This window comes from Gallus gallus, chromosome Z (genome assembly GCF_016699485.2).
Source record: "Gallus gallus isolate bGalGal1 chromosome Z, bGalGal1.mat.broiler.GRCg7b, whole genome shotgun sequence".
Taxonomy (NCBI): Eukaryota; Metazoa; Chordata; class Aves; order Galliformes; family Phasianidae; genus Gallus; species Gallus gallus.
In genome coordinates this window covers 21453569-21478984 of record NC_052572.1, presented here as the reverse complement: position 1 = coordinate 21478984, position 25416 = coordinate 21453569, and the positions used below count along the sequence as shown (strand labels likewise).

Genomic DNA, 25416 nt, shown 5'->3' with positions numbered 1-25416 from the left:
TAAGTGATAATTTTTCAGTGTATTGAACACTGAATCCATTTTTTAAGAGGGGGTTAGACCTGCACTACTGCTTACATGTCCTGACAGAACATAATTAGTTGAAAAAAGGACTATCATCTTTCAAGTATGAAATAAAATCTGCTAATATGTGTTGTAATTCTTCATTGATGATGGAAACTGCTACTTTTAGTCAAAATAATGGTTTTTGATTGAGAAAACCATTAATATGATTATTGCCTTATAATAATTGCCTTATTGCTGCCCCATATATTAAACAAGATTTGCTTTTAGGTGCCCATAGAAAGCAATGCTGTCAACATCACTGTTTCAAATGCTACATCTTCATATATCATTCAGCTCAGATGTATAACCAAGGATGGTCTTCACTGTGTTTGCGTTTGGAGTAGAGAGATTTTGGTCCCTCACAGTAAGTTAATTTCGTGGGAACAAGCATAAGTGGAAAACCCTTTTCCAATTGTATAATGTATGAACATAGTCAAATGCTGTTGAAATTATTAAGATCAACCTGATTTGTATGAGTGCATGTCTCCATCTTTTCCCATTTTTACCAGAGCTCATGAACAAGCCAAGAATATCATATAATGCAACTACAAAAATACCACCAGGCAGAAGAAGTCTTCTCCTTAAGTGGGAGGTAATTTTCTCTTTGAGTCTGTGTATGTTATGTTATAACCATACCATTAATTCGTTACTTTATAGGGGGAAAACAGGCTTTCTCATTGTATCAGGACTGCAGTGTACAAAGAAAAGGTACTGAATATTGAATTTGTGCTTTAGGATTCACTGCATTTGTATGGTGGTAAATCAGGTTCTAGAAATTAGCAAGGAAAAACCACAATAATTTATAAACTATTTAAATGTATAGAAACCTCCAGGCTCAAATCACTGACTAGAATAAAGATTCTTTCCAGTTAGTGGTAAACACTGGTGCATCTCAGGATAACTATGAAATTAATTTTCCTTGAAAAAACCTTATAAGCCTTGTACAAGTGACATATCTTGTGTTAGACATGTTCCTAAGGAGAATTATTATTCTAAAGAGAAATAAAAACTTTTTAGAGAAGCATTTTGTAAGACTACTGGTATAAAAATTCAGAAGTGCAAATACATTATAATGAGAGAAAAGGAGCTTACAAAAACATCTAACTGAACATTTTCCACCATGATATTTAAAATTCACTCTACAAATCATATGCTTCCACTTTTCTGTAGAAGGTGTCATTATCAGCTGACTGACTATGTTCATCAGTCACTCTTACTAGCTGAAAGTCTCTTGTTAAGAAAAGGATAGCTGACAGTCTGCAATTCCCACTTGAAGGGCCCACAGGGAATTTTGATAAGCATGGTCTCACAATTAGTTTTTGGTTGGAAGCTCACTCTATCCAAATGCTGAGAGAATGAACATCTACAAACTCTCAGAAACTTACCAAAGGGAATGTCTGAAGCAGAAAAGAGAGAGATTGGCAGAGTTTTTAAATATATATATATATATAAAAAGGAAGTTTTGTAACTACTCCTTTCTGTTTTTGTTAAGGGAAAGATAGTAGAGAGCAGACACCTCTTCTGGCTAGGATGAGCTATCCCTTCTTTTCCTTTATCTCCTAGGAAAGAAAATCTGCAAAGAAAACAATTCACTTTATGATAAAATAAATTGTACGTGGCAATTCCAGTGTTAAGAGAAGACAATAGTCTCTACTGGTGAACTTCAATTTAAAAATACCTACATTAAACACAGGATCAAGGCTAGGACCTTCTTTCAGGATAACTCTTGTACTAAACTAGTATACTAATAATGTTCAAGTATACCTTCAAATGGGTGAGGGAAGGAGTATACTCAATAATTAACATGTTAAAGTGAAAGGGAAAAAAAGAGGTAGGGGGAGAAGGGGGGCTCACCTGCCAACCTCAACCTCAACCTTGTTTAAGCCAACCTCGAATAAAAAAACATAAAAAAGAAAAAAAGAAAAAGGAAAAAGAACAGTTTTAAAATGTCAGACTACCTGTAGTTCCTCTGATTTTTTTTGATGTTGAATGTGTAAGCTTTGCATAGTTTGGATGAAAAGGCACAGAAAAGATGACTTCAGCTGTAAACATCCAGCTGGGGAGTACATACTATTTTTATAGAAATAACATGAGATCTCCTGCAGGACTGCACAAGATAGACAGTCCTTCCCCTTCTCAGTCTAAGTTCTGTTGGTTTCTTTTCATGTGTCGCATATCCTAGGAATAATTCCCCCTGCATACATACCTTTTCCATTTTCAAAGCGTGATTAGAGGACACTACTTCCCCAGCAACTTCATCAGAGCTTCAAATAGTGGGATCAATTCTTTCTTCAGTATCTTGGGAAAAACTTCTGTTGTTTCCATTTTAAGACATTAGCAGTATTCCCTCTCAACATGTATGTTTTTGCCTTTTAAGTTTATTGGATGTCATCCTCTCTACGTTACTCTAAAATTATCCAATCATTTCATTAAGAAACTCAATCTCCTAGCTTTGTGTTAGCTTTATGCTATTAATTTTTTGCCAAGGTGACCAAGAAGTAATAACCAAACTTGGCATCAAGTGTTGCAGAATCCCCAGACTTTGATGTTTTTATTTCTAACTAAAGTTCAGTAATTTCCATTTCTGTGCACTAATTTTCTCATCTCTCATGAAGATTAATAAAGTAAAATAATGACAGAACCACAACCTAAAATTTTCTATCAATGAATATACATGAATCAAAGTTGTAGTATAATTACCAGCATTTATCCTCAAAGAGACCAGATGCTTAACAGAGTCTAGTAGATGAATATTCCCTGAGGCGTAAATTGCAATTACACACCTCTCATTAACTTTCAAGGTCCTAATTATGATGGATATATGTTCCAGTGAAGTGCAAAGAACATTGCAGCTTCTTCAGTGCTGCTATTACTAATTGGATACACATTACTAAGATTCCAATTAAGCAGAACCCTTAATCCTGTGTTTAAATCCGTTCAATTTAAGAATGCTTTTAATAATAATAAAAGGGCTTGCTTCACTGATTCCTGATAGTCTAATTGAAATAGTATGATATTATCCCCAACATTAAATACAACATTTTGTTTCTATAATTCCATTGCTCTTAATTTTCTACACAGGACATAATAACATTTATAGAATAATAATCTTTTTCTTTATTTAGGTAATGCAAAGTGAGAATGCCATTGGATACTACATTGATATTGAAAGAATACCCAATAGTTGCATGGATTCATCAAATCGCATCATTCTAAAGGACAGAAAAGTCCTTCTAAATATCTCTATGGCTTACTATAGGATTAATATTTCTGCCTACAACAAAGCAGGACAATCTCCACAAACCATCTACATTGTCCCAGATTCCTCTGCAGCAGGTACTTACCATATATTGATTTGACTGGTGGAAAAGTTTTATATCTCTATATAATCTCTAGATTACATTTTGGCAGTCTTTGAGATTGGCATTAGCATTCTTCTGAATATTCATTAGGCTGATATTTTTTCATAGTAACAGTATCATATGCTAGAGGGAAGGGATGCCATCCAGAAGGGCCAGGACACGCTTGAGAGGTGGGCCCATGCCAACCTCATTAAGTTCAACAAGGCCAAGTGCAAAGTCCTGCACCTCCCCTGTGCGAACAGACTGAGAGAGTTGGGACTCTTCAGCCTGGAGAAGAAAAGGCTCCGAGGGGACCTTATAGCTGCCTTCCAGTACCTGAAGGGGGTCTACAGGAAGGCTGACTGTTTATAAAGGCATGTTGAGACAGGATGAGGGGAAATGGCTTTAAACTGGAAAAGGGTATATTTAGACAAGATGTTAGGAAGAAATTCTTTGCTGTGAGGGTGGTGAGACACTGGAACAGGTTGCCCAGTGAGGCTGTGAATGACCTCTCCCTGGAAGCATTCAAGACCAGGCTGGATGGGGCATTGAGCAACCTGGTCTAGAGGGAGCTGTCCCTGCCTATGTGCAAATATAAGCTTTTGGAGTTAAGTAACTGGTAAGACACATGCTACTTTCCCTACTCAGATTTATCCCTGCAGGTACATGAAAGAGGGAATAGGTAGGATGTAGGCATCCTATTCCAATGAAGATGTAACCTTTTTGATGTCCAAAACTACAGGATCTTTAATTTCGACTATGTAACAATGATTTTATTATAATATAAGCCAGTTTTTTTTGTTATAATCTTAAGCTACGGTAACTTCTACAACAAGAACCTCTCTTTCCTTGAGATTGCTTTTTGTTCTTTTTTTTTTTTTTTTAAATCAAGCTATAGCATTCACAAATGTTGCAAGGATCAAACAGCTGCAAATAATTACTTTTCCAGAATTTTCTAACACTCCTCTCATTCTGTTCTCCTTTGCCTGCAAAGACCTAATTAATAGTTTATTTTTGCTCCTTACATTTGATTGCTTTAGCTCTTTTCTAATATAATACTTGTTATCTCTCCAAGACATTCTTCATCTAAGAACCCCATATTTACTAAATATCAGCCTGTCTTTCATGGATCTCTCCAGACATCTGTTTTAGATTTGGTTTCACTTACAGGCGGGTTCTCTATATCTATGATGAATTACTGGAAAGATACTACATTAAGTTTGTTGCCAGGACAAATTCCTTCTCAGCATGCACAACTCTTGAAAATGTACAGACATCTTCTTTTAAATTCTACTCTATTTCATTTGTTTTCAGATTAAATGACATACAGAAATTTGTCTGTCCTAAGATTCACCCCACATGATGGGGTGTTTTTCTTCTACATAAGTTTCAATCAGAAGGTCTTCTCTAGTTTAATAATCTGTCTTAGAAAACAACAGAATATTTAAGGCATTTTGCATTTTTTTGCAAGAAGGTGAAACACACACTAAGTTACACAGCTACAAAATGTAATTAGCCCTGTCTCCTCCCCCAGGTAAGAGTGATCTTACAGTCATTCTGTCTACAAGCAGTTAATAGCAGTTCACAGGAGATTTTTTAGCAATGTTAGCCATCCCCTGCCTGAGGCTTGGAACAGCTATTTCCCCTTTTCCAATTTTAAGAAATTAAAGGTCCTGAACAGCAATTAACACTGGAGGTCGCAGAGACTATGGCAAAATGCTAGTTGCTAAATTTCCTTCGTTGACATAAAAGAGTAGGCATTACTGTATACGGTTACCCACATGACAACTACTTAATGAAGAATCTTCAGGTGAATCAGAGAAAAAGAGAAAAACACTGATAGGGGAAGGGACAGACTGCTTTCCTGTTCACTCATATCTAATGGTATATTTGTTCACAGATTTGCCTGGCCAAATCAATGTTGAACCTCAGGGAACTAATGCAGTTGTCACCTGGATTGCAAAATACAGTCCAAAATGTTTTGTGGTTGACTGGGGCACTCGTAAAGAGGATATGCGCATGAAAATAGTAGCTACGGCTGCTGGAAATTTCACTTTAGGTAAAGGCAACAGCCACATCTCATGCAGGCACCATTTCACTTATTGGTTATTTTTGGCTGGGGAGGGAAGGATTTTCATCCTGTTTTTAAGAGCAAACCAAAGATCCAGGTAAGTTTACCCTCTCCAACAATGAGATAACACCTGCTTTTAAGAAACATCAAAGCAGGGAAAAGGAAGATCCTTCAGTAGGATTCTTCTAGTCACATCTGGGCAAGAAATGTAGCTAAACTGCAGTTGCTGGCAAGAGGTCTCTCCTTCCCCAAATTCAGGCAGAGCTATATGCTACTTTCTGGTAACACAATGGCATGAGAACAACAACAACAACAAAAGTATTTCTTGCCCCCAGTTTCAAATATAAACTGCTCTGCTGCAGACTTTCCCCTGGATTATTTTTATCCCCGCAGTTCTGCTTGTCAAAGTGCAAATTCTCAACTTCTGTACCTACCAATCTGGGTATGAAGAGCTGCTGGCAGAGATCAGTTTACAGAACAGTCATCCAAAACCTCTATCAAAATCACATAAGTGACTCTTGTAGATACCATTCAGAACTCTTATGTATAGTATATTACATTTAAGTTCGGGTTTATGTAAATAGGTGCAGTGTTGTCCTCGGTCCTCCTGCAATATCTGCAATGTCACATTACATCGAGTTGTTCTGCATGTTTTTAAATATGCTGTCCGGGGAAAATATTGGTCCTTGAACTGAGACGTGTAAACTTATTTTTTTTCACTACTTTTTATTCAGCAGTTCAAGCTTTCCAGAGGTAGATCTTAGGAGAACATGGCATCTTTTAAAAACAAACCAGAGCTACATCTTGTTCTGCTTTTGAAATAGTTTCTGTAAAGTACTGAAAAGCAGTGAGCAAAGATTCCTATCTTTTATGCTCACTGTAAAGGACTGTAGCTTTATGCTACGCTTTCAGGCTGAGGAATATATAGGAGCTATACAGAAAAACTGTAAGGTTGTTGTCCCTCTTCCTCTTCTTTCTCATTCATAACTTTTCAATAAACACTGAAATACATTTGTTTGTTTTCCAGACAATATTAATCCATATAAATTGTACAAACTCATGGTGCATGCATCTGATGTGTGTCAGTGTGAAAATTTCAGCAGACATGAAAAGATTTTTGGAGTAACACACTTTTACTCAGTTGAAGGAGGTACTCCTCTTTTTTATATATTTATGTTCCTCATACTTCTTCTCATTTCCTATCTGCAGCAAAAATAAGAAGTCCTACATGTTCCTTTTCCAGATGATTTACCATGATTCTACAGTTAGCAGTGCCTTTGGTCCTAGCAGTTATGCACTGGCAATGAGTGACCTGAATGCTTGTACTTACTGACAGGTCCATAGAAATGTTGTTATTACACACAACATTACAGAACAACATTACAGAAATAACAGAAAGGGGGCACCTGAGTCCTTTTTATTCAAACGTAACTGTAACTGAAGTCAGATTTTCCAACAGAAATCCAGTGATGTCTTATATAACAAATTGAAATTAGTACAGCTGTGACTGCTGGGGTAAAAGTGTTTGTAATGAGTTAATGATAGTGTTTACCCGCTTTGGCATTGCTTAATACTTGCGTGTTTTACTGCATGGAGTTCCTCTTCTGTTTTCCACCCTTTATCTTGTATGTATGACAACTAGGATGAAGCAAAGATCTCCCTAGGTAGCAGATAGGTTTCAGTCATGTATGTCTATAGCACTAATGTTAATGTGGATCTTATTTTCTGAATTTTAAGTTCCTAGGATAGGACCCACTAATATAACAATTCTAAATATCACAAAGCATTCTGCATTTGTGAAGTGGTCTGAAATATCTGCCGAAGACTCTATGGGCTTTCTCCAGGGATACAAAATCAACTACATAGATTCATCAAAGAAAAAGTTTCTGGGTAAGTCTCCATTGCTCAGAATGTAGCAGTAGTTCAGTGTTATGACAGAAAATGTTTCATACAGAATCATTAATTGCTTTCAAAGCACACTACTGAATCACATTTCCCTGGGAACAGAGTGCTTCCAAAAATCAGCTTCTAGTTAGGGTTTTACTGCTCTTGATGACTTCAAGAAAATTATACATATTCATAGAAACATCTCAGATTAAATATTGATAAGAAAAATTCCTTTAAAGCATACAGTTTTAAGATGATAGAATTTCCCAGTAATGCTGAAAGGAAGATATATGCTTTCAGTATTTCTGAGGTCCTACAATTTCAGCCACAGTACTTCTATGCTTCACTGCACAGAATTCAGCTAGGTTTGTCCTTGAGCGTTTTTTAAAAAACTCTATTAGCTGTAAATTTTTTCATACTTCTTACCTGTTTTGAAAGACATGGTTATTAATTTCATTTTTTAGAAACACTTTATTCAATTGATAGTTTTATTTAGGAAAAAAAAATCCACCACCTTTATCTGTTTTGTTAAATATACCATAAACAATAATGCATTAATTTTGCACATATTGACTTTTAAATACAATTAAACACGTTATGGAAGACAAATAGTACCTATGGCCTGAGAAAGGAGAAAAACAATGATTCTATAGGTCTTACTGGCATATGCCTTCGGAAGACCACAAAAAATAACAAAAGCTTGAAGTATTCAGCCCCGTGTCCCCTGAAATTAGCTGGAGTTTGACAGGGAATTCAGGGAGCTCTACTCCACCATGAGTACCTATTAGAGAGTGGAAAAGGAGACACAAGGGAGTCCACAGGGCTAAACTTAATTTTTTTTACTCACCCCTAGTGATCAGTACAACAGTAACACAACAACAGATTGCCATGTTTTCCAGATGGGAATAATAATTTTACTGGAGAATCTTAGGGGATTCTTCCTAGGAAAGTACCACTGCAGGCTAAAGTACCATTTCTAAGATCCCAGATTTCCAATAACAAACTTGAAAAACAGCTTCTGCCAAGTTTAAGGTATTGTTCTGCACTGCTGATTGCATTATTCTAACTGGAGGAAAAGCCACCACATCATCAGAAAAGATGGACTGAGATCAAAGTTCTAAAAAGCAGATGAAGCTGAACATTTTTCTTTATATTTTTCTGTACAGAAACCAAAATAATAGTACTGATTCTGACTGCTGTGAATGAACTCATTACTGTAGTGAGGGTAATGTAAAGGTGTTGCAAATATTATTCAGTCATTGCTTACTTCAGTCAGATGCTTTGCTCTTTCCATGTCCTTATTTCAACTGTAACAAGGAGTTTTCATAAAACCATACTACAGCATGTCAGCTGTATATCCTATTAAACACAGCCTACTGTACTTATTGCCTAAATATCCTGGTATGTTAGGATCTCATGCTTTTTTTTTACATCTGAAAGCCAAATGCTTGTAAGTATTTTGAAGAATCTTATACCCACCCAAAGAAAATCTGCATAGCGTGACTTTCCAGGTGTGGATCAGGACATCATAGGAATTTTGCCTTTTCCCTAGTCAACTACAGAGATACAGACTCAAATACTGGAGTTCATCTCAATGCCCCATTCTCTAACCACTCTTGTATTTTCAGCTGCTAGCATCAACTCTTCTACTACAAGTTACCATCTTACTGGACTTAAGGAAAAGACCGTCTACCGTGTACAGATTTCAGGATTCACTAAAGCTGGAGAAGGATCACCATCTTTATCACAACCTTTCAGTACTCTAAAATATGGTACTCTGGAATCTATATGCTACTGTGTAGCCCTGCAGCAATCTTGACTTTATACTCCATTATACAAAGCATTATTTTACACCTTTTCTCTTTTCCCTGCTTTTCAAGGAATAACAAAGTGCACACACACAGGATTTATTATTCAGTTCTTGGTTTACTGATAACAAAGGCAAAATTGTTCATCTGCTACAGATGAACGGTGTATCATGAAGCTCTGCCTATATTTCTTTACCTAACTTGCAGAGAAGACTTAGCTAGGGTTCCTCATCTTTGTAACATTTTGTGATCTTTTCATGTTAGTTATATCAACTGATCTTTATTTATTGCAAACTCTTATCACAGGTTTCAGTAGTTGAAATGATCTGCCTTTGACTTATGAAGTTCAGTAGTTTTTTGTTCTTGGCAAAATCTTTATCACATAAAGCTGGTTTACAGATAGATACCTCAGCCAAAACTTTATTTTTTTTACAAAAAGAAAGTCACTCTTTCTACTGTGGCTGACAGTTGATCAAATCTTCTGTTTTCTGATAACTAAAGTTCTTTTTATCAAACGTGTTCTGTCTTTCACTGGCTAGAATTTGCTTGTTTCAGAGGTGCTTCTATAGGCTAAGGTCAATACAGTTACTTTTATGAAGTTCTGTATATTGTATTCACACGTGGTTAGCTAGAATATGGACTCTCAAGTCTTTTCAACACATTTTACACTGGACAAAACAGGAATCCCAGAATATGAGTAAGGTTTGACTCGTGTTTAAAGAATATCTGTAGTGGAGACAATAACGCCTCTCTATACTTGATAGCACAAGTCTGATTCAGTCTTTCTGTTGCTTCCCATCAGAAAAAGGAGAATTTGAAGGTTTAATGACTGGCGTTTGTTTCAGCATGATGTTTGCTCTGGTTTTTGCACCTATGACATGTACTCTGATGCTTAAGAGGTAAGAAGTGAATACTGACTAATGCTATTAACAATAACTCCCTTTTACTTTGATTTTCACACACTGTGCCTTTTTTTTTTTTTTTTAATTAAAAGCAAATCAATTTAAAAGTACAGGGAAAAGAAACTCACCCCATACATTTACACAGTGAGAGAATTTACAAACCAGTAACAAGCTTATTTAAATACTTCGTCAAAAATCTATAATCTTTCACTTTTGATAGAGTTAACTGATTCCTTCCAGTCTCAAATACCCTTGGTAAGAGCAAGGATCATTTATCCCAGTAGAAAATGGGCTACAGATAAGAAAACAATGATGTATTTAATCAGTTTATTCTTTCATTCCCAACTGATGGTCATGTCTTTTCTATGGAAATGGAGGAGGAAATTCCACCAGTATACATACAAATGCTGCAATCAAAGCATTTTCCTCTGAGCATATTTAGATGTTACTGTATAAATTACTCAGGTATGAAAATAATGAGAAGAAATGGATGAGTAGGAAGAAGAGAGAATAACAAGGGTACCTGCAAGATACGGATGAGGGAAGCAGTCTTCCCCTCAAATTAATCCAAGATGCAGTACTAGGGCCATATGCTAACACTGAAAGAAAATGGCTTTCATAGTAATTGATTCTGACATTCATTTTCTTATACACTTAGTGACATACGACCATTGCGATCACTCTTAAGATGTCCTAGGATTCCATCTACCCTTATTCCCCATTTAGAAAGCACCAGCTTCAGATGCTGAACATGAAGCTTTTAAAAAGGGACCAACCAGTCACAAAATCTATCTTTACAGGGTCAGCGAGGAGATCGCTACAGCCTTAGGCTTTACCTTAATAAAGTACTTGACATCTAATAGAGTCTAGATTTGACTTTAAGACCAGACAACACTGAAGTCAGCGCTGAGGCAAGGTGATGGCCTAGATAACCTCATGCTGTTTCTCACAACTATGCTGACATTTTTCATGTAGATGTGAGTCATTGCCTGGAGTTCCCACAGTGCAGCTCTGACAGCAGCTGCTGGCAGGGAGAAGCTCAGAGAAAAAGTGCTGAGGGATGTTCTCCAGCAACCTGGGGTGGCAGGAGTGATGGTGTGCCACCATCATGGCCTGTTCTCTCGGAAAGGAAGAAGGAGGAAAAAGACCCTTACGTCAGCCTGATCAGTAATGAGGGAGACAGTGAAGCCTTGGCCCAGCACTGCCAGAGCTGCCCAGTGTCACTGCTTTCTAGGGACTCTCCTTATCAAGCAGCTCTTGCTTTGTGCCATTCACAGGGGATGAAAGGCAGCTTCTTCTCCCCAGACCTGTCAGAAGCAGTGCAGGGAGCAGCCTCCAAGGCCTGCACATACCTGTGGAGGTAACAACCAAGGCAGACCAGACAGCTTAGAGACCAGCTGTCAGTTTTGTGGTTTTGAGCCCCAGGAACAAGAAAGGAGCTGGAAAAAAAAAAAGGGGCTACGAGAGGGCTGAGGACAAACAGCCACCTGAAACTGATTAGTATGGCACCATTCTGCACCTTGCTCTACTCCCCTCTGGGAGGATTGAGCTTTGAAACAAACAGTGGATTTTGATTTTGCAGATTTTAGAGTAAATTATCACTTACTCTACAGCTATGGCAGAAACAGCCTCATGATGGTATGTTTGTGTCAGATGAAACGGTGAGATACTATAATTCCTTCCAGAAAGGGCTGAACTGTGAGAAAAGAATAGTACCCATGTTGCTCTCCACATTTCAGTTTGCAGATCCTAGGGAGAGCCTTCTCCAGACCAGAAGTGCGATTGTAAAGGAGTTAAAAACAGAAAAATGTAGCTTTCTTTCTTTTCCTTTTTTTCTTTTTCTTTCTTTTTTTCTTCCCCCCCCCCCCTTAAGGAAAGCTAAACTCCTATGAAGAAAGGAGAAAATACTCCCTAAAACAAAAGTCATCCTACAAGTCCTCAAAGAATACAAAGATATTTGTGGAAATTGTAATGGATTAGGAATATGTGATGATACACCTATAGAAAGACACAACATTGCCAGTTCCTGTCACAGTTCATTTGTCTTTAAACAAAGATACTAATTCAGCATCTCAACATAGTCTAACAAGTTTGGCCTACAGTTTTTAATTCTCATTATGCTTAATACTCATTGTAGAACATCTTGTTTTGATGGTCATGAAAATACCAATAAAAATGTAGATACAGCAGATAATTTAAATGCACAGGAACTGCCAGTTATTTAACCTTTCAATAAACTTAGAATATTTATTTACAGGTTGAAAATATCATGCTGGTCCAGTGTACCAAATCCAAGAAAGAGCAATGCAATCCAAGATATGGCAAGTACAATTCCAATGGTGTGAAAAAAAATGTACTAGGAAACTCTACCTACTTATTAATCACTAACACTAGCTATTACTGTTTTCACACTTCATCCTAATGTAAGTCTCATTTCAACAGTTGGGAAGCCAGGGTAGTATCAGAAATACACAAATGGGAAGGTTGTTGTTTAGGCAGAGACTGTACACATCTTTTAGCTTAATAAAGGTTCTCAGACTCCCTTTGAAAACACTTTAGAGCACATTTAAATAAATTGTTAAAAGAACAAGAAAATTGTTGAACGGGCAGAGTTGTTGAGAGGGACAAGTTCAGTTATAACCAGCCACTTTTCAACAACTGGAACAGATTACTGAGTACAAGTTACTCAAGATACACAGTAAGTAACACATTATGGTCTAATTCCACAAAAGTGGAATTCACAAGAGGTAACGTACATAGTGTTTTCTGAAGCCCAGTCTTCACCTCCCAGTCCCTGCGTGCTTCTGCAGAAATTCTGGGGCTTTAGTTTGTCAGCTGGTAGCTGTCAGAGGAGGCATCTACTAGTCAAGAGGCAACACAGCTCAACAGCACATTCAAACCTTGCCCTACCCACAGAATTCCCGTATGTTTTGGTAAGGCTATTTGAATTTCAGGACTAACAAAGTGCCTGGAAAATAGCTAGAAAACGTGATTCTGCTCCTCTTTTGCTGGTACCTGATAACTTAAAGTCCTTCTTCTAGTACACGTCAATTTATCTCCCAAGTCTCAGACTGCTAACCATTATGTTTTCGGAATAGGAACTTGTACTGCTTCCTTTTAAAATCTTTTTGATTTTAATTGTGGTCATTTTGACCTGAACTTAGTTTGGCACTTCTTGTAGATCTAGTTTCTCAGCATTGTAAGCTATAGCAAAGCAAACTTGTGTCTATTTAGAACAAGGGAAAGTTAGCCTAAATAAGCCTAAATCAAGTGAAATATGTCTTTCTCGATGTATCCTGTTGTATAGAGATACAAATCTGTCACTTAGTTTCTAAGATTTAAGCTGATGAGAGGAAGCGTATGTCATTGTCAAGTTAAACTGAAGTCAGAGTTTGGAGAGTGTAAAGTTACATATTCACATAGGAAAAAGCAAGTGCACAATTAAAGATCAGAACAGAAGCTGGAAGATAGTATGTACAGCCCAGCACTGTCCAAATCTAAGACAATAGAACAAAATAACCAGCAATGACATTCATAAAGATACAGACTACATTCATATCTACATAAAGATATGAACAGAATGTTCATAATCAGGTTAGATGAAGATAAGTTTTTTTTTTCTTTTGTATAACAAAAAAAGTCTGAAATCTGCCCTTTTGCTTTTCCTATTTAATAGTAATCAAGAAGTTTGCTTTCCAATAGGAGCTGCAATCTCCCTACACATTAGTGAGACTAGAGATACGATGAGGCCATGGTTTAGTGCTGTGGCTGATGAGGAGTAGATGTTAAATTATGTCATAATTTAAGGATGTGAGCCTAAGACAGCTGGAGTCAAGAAGATTAATGTATGTATGCAAGGGCTGGCACAGACTACGCTTTGGTGTTGTAACTACTCAGGATATGATTGGTAGGAACAGATCCTTGTCATGCTTTGTCAGATAACGTTGGTCATGGGAGCTAACAGGATTAACAAGATTACAACTGATGCATATTTTTCATACATTAAAAAAATCAGAAGCTTGCATAGAACTTATTTTATATTAGTTAGTATAAAGTAAGGGCTGCTGATCATAATAAATGGAATAATGGAAGTGTATTTCATAGTGGTTACCTCCTAACCTTGTTCTTCTGGCATTTATTTCAGTAAATTGACAATTTCACTTCACCAAGGTATTATACTGATGTTACAATTTCTCTTGACTTTCCTTGCAGAGTAATTGGAAACCCATTTCAAAATCACTGCTTCAAACCCTGCCAGACAATGATACCACCAGCCTTTATGTCATAGAGCATGAGGCAAAGGCTTCTTTGAAGCTAGAGCACTTTACGGATGGCATAGAAGACAGCAAGCACGGCATCAGAGAGTCAGAAGAACCTAGCAGTAATATAGACATAAATATAATACAAAAAGAAATCCCTGAAAAAACGGTTCCAAGTGAAAAAGATGGAATAATTTCCATTACAGTACCACTCTTGGGTGACTACACCAGCATGGAGTGCAGCCAGAAAGCTCTGATGAGTCTGACAGTGAAGCTGCCTGCAAGAGCTTCTCATCCTTGCCTGGAAATGGAACTTAGTAGTAAGCCAGCACAAACTGACCATCAAGTTTTATTTGCTCCCCAGGACTATCTCAAACAAAGCCAAGTAGTATTTTTGCCATCTGGACCAACTTTGATGGGAGAAGTAAATATGAACTGAGGAATCTTAAAAAATTCAACTTTCAAAACCTCAAGTGCATGAATGGAGGCATTAGGACATAGAAGACAGTGACCTTGTGACGAGGGCTGTGCTCTAGTTCAGTGAGCATCCTTGGCAAAATAGATTTACTGTATAACCAGATTAGATATTTCACCATGGTTATTCTGTTGGAAATCCTCATCTTAACATAGGCAAATTTTTCAGAGAACTGTATTAAAACCTTTCAGTAAGGTACATCTCCTTGTTCATTCCTCAGACTAAGGGCACTCAGAAAGCCATTTCTAGTCTTCCAGTCTAAAAACAACATTTTCTAGTCATCAGAAGAGCTTGCTAGTTGGCGTGACCAGTGTAAGTTCTGATTTTCAGGTGTAAAAAGACACAAAACCCACCTACCATGACAAAGAAGCTCTCTAGTTAGTTGAATGAACGAAATAGTGAGAAGCCTTGAATTTAGAAATGGAAAATAATGCTTATCCATCTATGGAAAGCACTTAAACTTAGATAACAGTCCTGTTTAAGGAAAGATGGTAACAAGTATTATTATTACCGAAGTTTTACTTGCATTAAGTTAAGGTTATTTCTTCTTATGTTCATCTATACAAACAGAAATCCATTTATATTCTTGTGCGAGATGTAGTTGCAGATACTATTTCACCTTATATGCAATAACAAAATCTGACTAGCTGAATAGCTAGTTCATTTACTCATTCCACAGGCTTTGCATAGAGATGATGCCATTGAAACATACATATCAGCTAAAAGGATCTCCTCTGTATGACCTCTATGTGACTACATCATGTACCTCCACGATGCACTGAGTCTGAACTGGTTTTACAGCTTACAGTGGCTTCTCTCTCACCCAAAAACTCCATAGACATTAATGGTTTGCACTTACTGTAGAAGTTTGTTACTGTCTTCTTTATTCTGTGGAGCATTTTATTAAGATTATTTCATGAAGAAAGAAGTTGATCAACTTCTAAGCATTGGATGTTTCCTAGACTGACATCTCTGACTATAAGTGACAAGAAAAGAGTCTTCTATGTGGAGAATATTTGAAGAGTATACTTGCTAAACAGTCTCACCCAGTCAAAAAGGGAAATGGACTAGGAGGCACTGAGTGTTGAGGTCTTCAGATTAGAGGTAATTGTCTAAAAATATGAGTGCATATAAAGATGTTAAAAACCTGCAGAACACCGCCTCTAGTAACATATGTGCAAGGTATTTCATTTTATTTGGAATACTGCTGTTCAAATGGTTTCAGCTAGTTATACTCTGAAGTTAAGCTCAGTTGGTTTCAATTAGGCTCTTCAGTATTGTCAGGGTGTGTTACATGAAAAGTGTAATTGCAAACAAGGGGGGTCAGGACCATAAATGCCAAAGTATTTTGAATCTATCTTGGGGTTTTTTAGGCAGCATACAGTAATTCCTCCAGATGACCAGTGTTAGCATTAGTGAGAGTCTAGATACTATAAAAGCTTAAACACTTGACTGCAGGCCTGGAGGCACATAGGCACAGTGATTCATAGCATGGGATTATATACTGCAGGGTTAGAAGGATCTAGCGCTTCTTATTTACAGAGAAATGAATGTAATATCTAGTCTCTAATATGGCCTGTGTATTGAGCAGTAGTGAAAGGTTTAAAAAAAATCCAGCATCACAGTACAAGACAATAACAAAAAGGAAGAAAAAATGGTGAATGCTGGAGGTAAGTAAATTCTCACAGTGTTGATGTAACAAAGAGTAACATCTGGCTATGTGTCACCTCTTCGATGGGTAAGATATGCACAAAGCCTAGATAAGGCCTATGGCTAAACAGCTGCTTAGCTGCCAGTTTTACAATGCATGATGCCAGAGAAGGAGAGACAAAGGTGAAAACACATTTCATGACAAAACTGCTTTCACATTCACATTCTTGAAGATAAGTTTTCAGTTCTCACATTTTTCAGTTTTTCTCACATTTCTAAAGTGTCTCAAAAGCTAGGTAACACAGAAAAAGAGATTTGTGGATGCCAAGTCATGGCACATTACTGAGTCAGCAGTGACACCAAAAAGGGTATAGTTATGGTAGTGAGTCAATTAGCACCAGAAAACAGCAAAATCAGTATGAGAGTAAATCCATTTTTTCTTGCATACTTTAAGGTAGTATGAACACAGAGATACATTTTTCCACATTTTTTTACACTTGAGGTGAGATCATAGTGCAATAACTAGACGTCACTCAAAAACATAACTGTATTTTTCAGTGATGGGAAATATAGCCACTCAGCCTGGAACAGCAGATTGTGGCAACCGCAATATTCCAGAACTTTTTCCCCCTCTGTATTAACTGTCAAATAGAATAATAAGAACCACAGAATGTCTATAAAAAAACAAAGCTTTGTTGGTACTCTGACAACCTTAAAAGGATCCTTACAGCACAGTGGCATCTGCACTTGAACATAGTCCTCTGAAGGCAGAGTACAGGAGAAGCCCATCAACTTGAGTCAACTCCAACTACTGCTACAAAAATTGTAAAGTAACAAACCATTTAATTAAAGCCTTCTAATTACAAGATACTTGTCTCAGAGCTTCTGGATATGTGTTGCAGGCTCTTGGTTTACTTATTTTCCTCTTGCTCAATGATTTTTTTTTTCCTCAAAGAACTGTGTTTGCACTGCTTGAATTATATTAACTGTGTTTTAGTTACTGTACTGGTGAGCTCTGTAAGAAAGTAGGTAATAAAACTCAGGACTGTTTGCATCAGTCACTTCTGAACGCAGCTTGCCACTAGGACAAATTACACATTTGCTATCGGGAGAATGATCTTATCCCTGTATCTATTTTATTTCAGCAGCAGAAGCACCAGTTTGACTGATAAAACTGAAAACAACCTGCTGTCCTAGCAACTGTCATCCACATCACCCGTCCTGTCCTAGTTTCTGTTGAGACAGCATTAATAGCACAGAAATGGTTTTGTTGTTGCTGAGAAGAGCCACCGCCATGATGGCACAGGGAGGGTGGAGGGACAGAGGAAAGGTGCCTGAGTTAGGCATAGGGTTATTCCATACCATGTGACATCATGCAGAAAGCCGATGGGAGGTGACCAGCGGTGGTCATTGCTTGGGGGTTGGCTGGGCATTGGTCAATGGATGGTGAGATACTGCATAGATAGCAGGCTGTTGGGTGAGTTGGGTGCTGGTTAGCAAGCGGTGAGTGACTGCACTGTGGAGGTATATATGTGTATATATACGTATATACATACACACCTCCACGGCATATATATATATATATGTAATAGAAACATAGAATCATTAAGGTTGGAAAAGACCTGTAAGATCACCTAGTTCAACCATCCACCTACCACCAATACTGCCCACTAGACTATGTCCCCAAATATATATATATATATATATATATAATATTTATATATAATTAACAGTTATAATCACATTTTTGTTTCCATTTTCCATTTCTGTCTTAGTAAATAGTTTTTGTCTCAACCCAAGAGTTCCATTTTGCTTAGCATTCCCTCCCTCATCCTACTGCAGGGTAGTGAGTGAACACCTGTGTAGTGCTGAGCTGCTGCTGGGTTAAACCACGACCGTTCTCAGAGAAGGGCAGAAACTTTACAGGAGGAAACTAAGGAAGCAGGTCTGTATTTGTTGAAGTGGTAGACACGGGTATGACCAAAAAAAAAACAAAAACAAAAACAAAAACAAAAACAAAAACAAAAAAAAAAAACCTTAAGGATGCATGGGCACAGGAATAGCCAGTACGGGCTGGGGAACTTGCAGAGGAACAGGCTTAGGTATTTACTGGACATAGTGAAGTCTCGGTAAGCTGAAGAATAAGTGAAACACTACTTACCTGAAAAGCTGCAGGCTGAAGACCATTTTTGGTAGATGGTTAGAATGGAAATGGATTGCAGAACCACAAAGCTCTTGAGTACTACTTGGTCTTTAACAAACAGTAACTGCCAGTGTTAAACTTTGCTCATAGCGGTTCAAGTCAAGGTACACAGCAAAGAGCAACATTCACCTTTTCTTGTTAAGTGGCCATTAAATTCTTGCATTCATTTAAAGTAAATGGTTGTTGGAAGATTTCTAATGATTCATAGCACATACCTGCTATGGTACCTGCAGCTATGTGTTTGGTGGGCCACCACACTGAAAGACTAGCCTGATGTGGTCATAAATTGAAGAGTAATTTTGACCATGGAGGATTAGGATGTTTTGACAAAAATCATGTAATTTCACGTTTTACAACTCTGAAAACTTGAGAAGAAATCCAAGATTATATCACTGAGTAATCATCAAAAACAGAAAGTGTGTCACATTCTGGACACTTCTTCAGGACATACAGTGACTTCCAAAAATAATTTCACAGACAAGAATAAGAGGAAGCAAGCCACTAGTAGTTCGAAGGGCTGATCTGTGATGCTGCAGCTGTGCTTTGTCTGCTACTTACAGGCACAGCACAATTGTGCCTGTAAATCCTCCCTGCCATGCAAGCTTAACAGTCTGTTTCTTCAGTAGAATTTGGGGCCAAGTCAGCTAATGTTCTCCCTCAAAAATTCCAGTCACTGCCTGAAAATCAGCAGAAGAAAGTCTGTTTCCACCTGGCAGTTTGCACGCAGGCACTCTTTTTGGAGGGCAAGAGGATTAAGTAAGAGACACGGGCAGCTCTGTGCCATCTGCCACATCACAGGCACATGAAAGTTGCTAGAAAAAAAGTAGTCCTAGAACTACTTAGTTCTATATTAGAACTAAGATTGTACTGTAGCAGGAACAAGTGAGGGCCATGAAGGCCCATTGAAGGATTTTTTCTCAGTTAGGCCTCAAACGGCAAGAGACATACAATAACAGCTGCTTGATGTGCCAGCCAATTAAATAGATTTCAGAATATCCTTTTTACTGTGGGATAGCTCAGCATCTCTGTGTCCAAACAGACTTGTAAGTCACTGGGACACTGGAGCTGTAACTAGAATTACTGTAGTCAGTCTAGGATACTGCAGACCATTAAGGACGTCCATTTCAACTACCACAAAGTAATTATTTCGTTTCAAATAAACATCGAGAGAGATAATTACCTTGATTTAGACCAACTTGAATAATTGCTTTATTTACTTGATTGCACTTGCTCTCGCAGTCGTGAATTGCCTTCTGTTTTTAATTGAAAACTGTAAATTCAAAGTTAATGCCAGCATTTATCAACTTATCATAGAATCATAGAATGGCCTGGGTTGAAAAGGACCACAAAGATCATTGAGCTTCAACCCCCCTGCTATGTGCAGGGTCGCCAACCACCAGACCAGGCTGCCCAGAGCCACATCCAGCCTGGCCTTGAATGCCTCCAGGGATGGGGCATCCACAGCCTCCTTGGGCAACCTCTTCCAGTGTGTCACATCTGAGTGAAAAACTTCTTCCTAATATCTAACCTAAACCTCCCCTGTCTCAGTTTAAAACCATCCCCCCATGTCCACTACCGCTATCAAAGTCCCACAAAACTTCAGATTCTGGTCTGACCACTAAATCAGCTTTTTAGTTTGCTGAATTGTGAAAACTTCTAAGTTAGAAATATAGGAGCATCAATTCTTAGGAAGGTTTCTGCCATATAAGCATCACTATTCTGGTGCAACATTTGTAAGTAACCCAATACTATGGAAAAAGGAGGATCTCAAACTGATCAGAGAAATTCAGCAGATAAATATGTATTAAAATAAAATGTATACATTTTTAGTATAGTTGGATTGTCTACTTCATGACATACACTTTTTCTGTTATAAAACATGACATCAGGCAAGCCAGACACCTTTTGCAGTTACCCAAGGAAGATACACAACTTGAAAGAGCAAAAAAAGCTGCAAGTAAACAGAATAAAAAGCAGCAAAACAGACATTAAACACTGAGAGTACACAGCCTGTATTAGAAGTGGAAAATGAAAATTTAAATAACTTTAAACGTTTTCTTTTTATGAACCTTCAGCTTGTAAGACAGCACGATGGCAGAAGTGAGGCTTAGTCTCTGCAAAACTGATATTGTACCAAGCCATACCAGTGAGTCCTCTCCTCCTATTCTATCACTAGTTCTGCAAATTTCCTACTGTTGACATAATCCTAATTTCCTCTCTTACGATCAACATTTCTGAAATGGCAGTCAACACAGAGGTTCTTTTTATTCTGTAGCCCAAAATTCACGCTGCCATGCCATTTAGATAAACGTTGAACAATGAGATAAGCTGCAGTAGTATGCCCGTATCTGTCCTACTGGGAACCAATAGGTATGCTATATATATATATATATATATGCTATATATGCCATATATATCTGCTACCAGATAGCAGATAGCCAATTGGGCTTCCAAAAGGAAGAATGTTAGTAACACATTACATACAACTATTGAGATGATATTATATTATTAACTGGAGAGACATTATTAACAAAAGAGTAAACAATAAGGCAAACAATATAGCTCTACAACAGGGCATAGCCTGTTAAATTCTATCTAGAAAGGAAAGTGTTTGCTGAGTGCTATATTCAAGCTATGTGCTAAGCCCTTCCAGAGAGTACCTGTGTGCCTGCAGTTTTTGAAAGCTATGTCGACACGCCTGCAATGGACAAGTGGAAACTAGGGGCATGCTGTTACTAGATGGCTCAGACCTGGACTCAAACTGGTGTAGGATTACTTCTTAAAAACAAGTATCTGGACCTGGTCTTGACTTCAAATGATGTCTCCTGGAAACATCTTGAGGACCCTTCCATTTGCAGGTCTAGCATCAGCACTTCCTATAAGCCTGCTCTGCAGGAACATAGCAATGAACTAGAGAAGTGAATTGCAGTTAACCTGAGCTAACTCATGGCAACTGAAGTTGGTGAGGTGTGAACAGGTGTGACATAAAGCATACGTATGTATAAAATATGTAGATACACTCTAGGTTCTGTCACAGCTGTGTTAAGGAAGAACTACCTACCAATGTCCATAAAACATACCTAGATATTTACCTAGGTACAGACGTTATCGTAACTTCCCAACACCTCACATCTTCGCACCTCGCGTCTAAACAGCAACAGCACACTGAACATCTAATCTGTTTCTCCAGTTATGCTGGGTCACACAGACGTCCTCCCAGCGCCACACGCCAGGTACACCCCGCCCCGCGCCATCATGGCGGCGGCGGCTCTGCCCGCCCAGCGGCCCCGCGCGCGCAGCCGTCCCTCAGCGGTCCGTCAGCGCCGCCGCAGCGCGCAGCGCCGTTCACGCAGCGGGGCGGACAGCGGCGCGCGGGGCGGGGTGTGGGGGTGCGCGCTGCGGTCCGTTGGGTGAACGCGCAGCGAAGACAGCGCAGCCGTGCGTTCCGTTCTGATGCGGGAATTCGAGAATACCTTTCAAGGTTGCCGAAAAAAATCATCGGTTTTTTGGTTTATTTGCGAATCGCCTCAGTTTAGATAAACACGTGCCCCTTCAGATAGAAGGCAATAAAAATGTGACTTCTCCCAGCCCTCTCCTACCTCACAGAAATGCCCCCCACTTCACAGTCGCTCCTCGTTCATCTCACCGCGTTTTGGCAGTACCTGCGTTTGTGAACAACCGTTTCCAGGATGAAGCACAGCAGAGTGAAATTTCATCACTGATCTCTGAGGGACGCCCTGAGCGCTCACTAAGAACTGCAGCCATTGCTGTGGCACCGGGGGGAGGCATTCATTGCACAAAAACGGTCACATATCCCACTAGTTTTATGGCTTTGTTGCTCTTTTTTATGTGTTTTAGCAATAACAACTACAAAACAAAACAAAAAATTAAACATTAAGTTTTGTTACTTATACACATTCACTATATTCTATATTTTGTGAAGGCTGCCCATGATGTCAGAGGCAGGTGTTGGTGGTGTGGCAGTAGAGGTTGAACCTTCCCACCAATATTCTATTATGTTTTGCTATTGTGTGACAGATGGCAGCAGAGGGGGACAGAATGGCGTCTGACATGGAAGTTGGATGGAGCAAAGGTATGTCACTGAATTCCTCCAAGCAAAAAAACAAAAAAACAAACATGGCACCCACTGACTTTCATCGACACTTGTGAACATTACTGAGATCAAGCAGTGGATGTGGGCACAGTGAGCTGGTGGGTGGTGTGTTCCAGCAGTGGCGACCTATGCTGGTGCAGGTTATTACAAGCGTGGCATGCTGGCTCCTGTTCATCACTGGTGAAAATGCACAGCTCCTGGTGATGACTGCTGAAAAACTGTAGCTGAGAATTTGCTCCATTAAATAGTGTTACTGTGCTTTTTGTATCTATTGTAGTTTCCAAGGAGATAATTAGGAGGCATTACTTTCGGAGCAACCTTCCTAGATGTGGCCCTGGCAATTCCTCTTCACTCAGTGTAGTCCACGCAAGCCAAAAGGTTGGACACCCATGAGCATTCCAGAGGGAAAAAAATGATAAAGCTCTACACAGTATTTTGGCTTAACATAAATTAATACTGCTGATGTATATATATATGTGTGTGTGTGTTTTACTGGGATATATTTCCCCTACTAAGATAGAAAGGTTGGGGACATCAATAAACGAAAAGCATACAAGTCCCTTCTGCAAAAACAGTTAAAACCACACCTGTGCATGTCACTCTTCTATTCCACATTTTTTTAAGTGTCCATCCAACTCTGATAGAATCATAGAATCATAGAATTGCTCAGGTTGGAAAGGACCTCAAAGATCATCAAGTCCAACCGCAGCCTAACCATAGTACCCTAACTCTAACAACCCTCCGCTAAATCATATCTCTGAGCACCACATCCAAACAGGCTCTTAAACACATCCACAATCCATGTGTTTAACCACCTCCCCCGGGGACCCTATTCCAGTGCTTAACAACCCTTTCTGTAAAGAAGTGTTTCCTACCATCCAACCTAAACTTACTCTGGCACAACTTGAGGCCATTTCCCCTCGTCCTGTCACCTGTCACCAGTGAGAAGAGACCAACCCTGCTCTCACTGTAAACACCGTTAAGGTACTGGAAGAGAGCAATAAGGTCTCCCCTCTGCCTCCTCCTCCCCAGACTAAACAGCCCCAGCTCCCTCAGCCTCTCCTCATAGGGCTGATTTTCCAAGCCCTTCACTAGCCTTGTAAGAAGATCCTCAGGAGTTTGCCTAAGAGGAATATGAAAATATAAGCTATGTCAATAGACTTAAATTCACCACACCTGGACCATCTCTGTGTGCACTCGTAAACCCCATGATACAACTGCTTTGATGACATTTGTAGAAAGAACATTTCTTACCCTTGCATTTCTTCAAGCATCAGTCTCTCCCGTTTCCATACTTCTGCATTTAGAATTCCATGATTGCAGTGATTTTTTACTTTAAAAACATCAAGTATTTCACTGGCAAACAGTCAGTTTACTTTTGTTTATAATAGTGTGACTCGGTTCATGCTATCTAGATATGACAAAAAGGAGAGTTCATCCTACACACGGAGAAGTAACTATAGTTAACATCCTAGCAGAGAATGCAACTTAACCTTCTGAGAACAGCACCCTTTGTAAGTGTGGTGTTTTGTTTGTTGGCTTAGTTAATACCAGCTTCAAGGAATACAAGGGAAGGTTTGGATTCAGAGAATACGTTGACCGGGGCAGATGACAGAAGGCTGCTGCTCCTAGCACTCATGTTCACACAGGCGGTGTATTTGTATTTTCCTTCTGGGGCTGTGCTTGCATAGTCCATCCTCCCAGCAGTTCCAATATCTTTTGGGTCTGAACAGGTGGTGCTGTGACACTGGCACCACTGCCCTCTGCCCAGTGGCACATCAGCCATCCAGCCTTACAGGTCCTACCTCTTCAGTATGTCAGTATTGCACCCGTAGATGAAGGACTACGTAGTTTAGATTTATAAGACTTTTATGAATTTAACTTATGTAAAAGCATCTTCCTGCTCCCAAGCATTTGAATTTATCCTCCCCCCACCAATAAACAAACAAATAAAATCAGCCAATTAGCTGCATGCAACCAAAATGCAAGCCTTCAGCATCCATTGGCCCAAGGCACCGGGTAACAAACGTGGCGTGTCCTCAAAGTCAAAGTAAAGCTGTATCAGGCATGGCTAAAAGGCCCTATAAGGCGCATGCAGGGTGTCTCCTACTAACAGATTGCTACTGTGTTGGGGTACTAGAATAGCAACAATATGGCAGTAAAAACAGCAGGGAGATGTTGCTTTGTGTGTTTGATTATTTTTAGTGGGTTGTAAGTAAGTTTGTGTTGTTTGCAGTAGGTTTGTAAGGAAGCCCCACCGCTCTGTCATCTGAAAAGTTACTGCCATACTTAAAAAGGGGCGCTGCAGCACTCAATTTTTTTTGCTGCAGTGAAACACAGTGGAACTTCTTGAAGGCGTTCTTCATAGACTATCACTTTTATTATTATTATTTTGTAATTTCAGTATATACCCCTGCTTCAAAATATCTGTTTCACAACTGTAATTCTCTCAAAAAGCCTTAGGGAGCTTGAACCTTCCTTGGAGATTCCTCTCTCAGGACTAAGAACTGCACATGTTTGCAGTAACAAAGGACAGCATTTTCAAAACAAGGCACTGCTACCACCCATCCCCACCTGCAGTTAGAACAAGCCACATGCACACCAAATCATTTTTAAAGACTACCCCTTCTCCACTTAATTTTC

General features: G+C 38.9%; 1 protein-coding gene and 1 long non-coding RNA gene across 7 annotated transcripts in view; one reads left to right on the top strand and one right to left on the bottom strand.

Annotated features, from left to right (window-relative positions):
* LOC101749460 (interleukin-31 receptor subunit alpha-like) overlaps positions 1-17513 on the top strand; it is a 30610-nt gene extending 13097 nt beyond the window's left edge. The window contains exons 9-18 of the mRNA XM_015277615.4: positions 292-427; positions 573-655; positions 3189-3399; positions 5305-5463; positions 6503-6625; positions 7213-7365; positions 8991-9134; positions 9973-10069; positions 12330-12393; positions 14285-17513. Of these exons, the coding sequence (XP_015133101.3) occupies positions 292-427; positions 573-655; positions 3189-3399; positions 5305-5463; positions 6503-6625; positions 7213-7365; positions 8991-9134; positions 9973-10069; positions 12330-12393; positions 14285-14770 (1656 nt within the window). The 3' untranslated portion in view covers positions 14771-17513. The remainder of the gene's footprint in view (positions 1-291; positions 428-572; positions 656-3188; positions 3400-5304; positions 5464-6502; positions 6626-7212; positions 7366-8990; positions 9135-9972; positions 10070-12329; positions 12394-14284) is intronic.
* LOC107051948 overlaps positions 1-21939 on the bottom strand; it is a 64201-nt gene extending 42262 nt beyond the window's left edge. For all 6 annotated transcript variants that reach the window (XR_005843140.2, XR_005843141.2, XR_005843139.1 and 3 more), the window contains exon 1: positions 21752-21939. This is a non-coding gene — a long non-coding RNA (uncharacterized LOC107051948). The remainder of the gene's footprint in view (positions 1-21751) is intronic.
* Positions 21940-25416: the final 3477 nt, after the last annotated feature.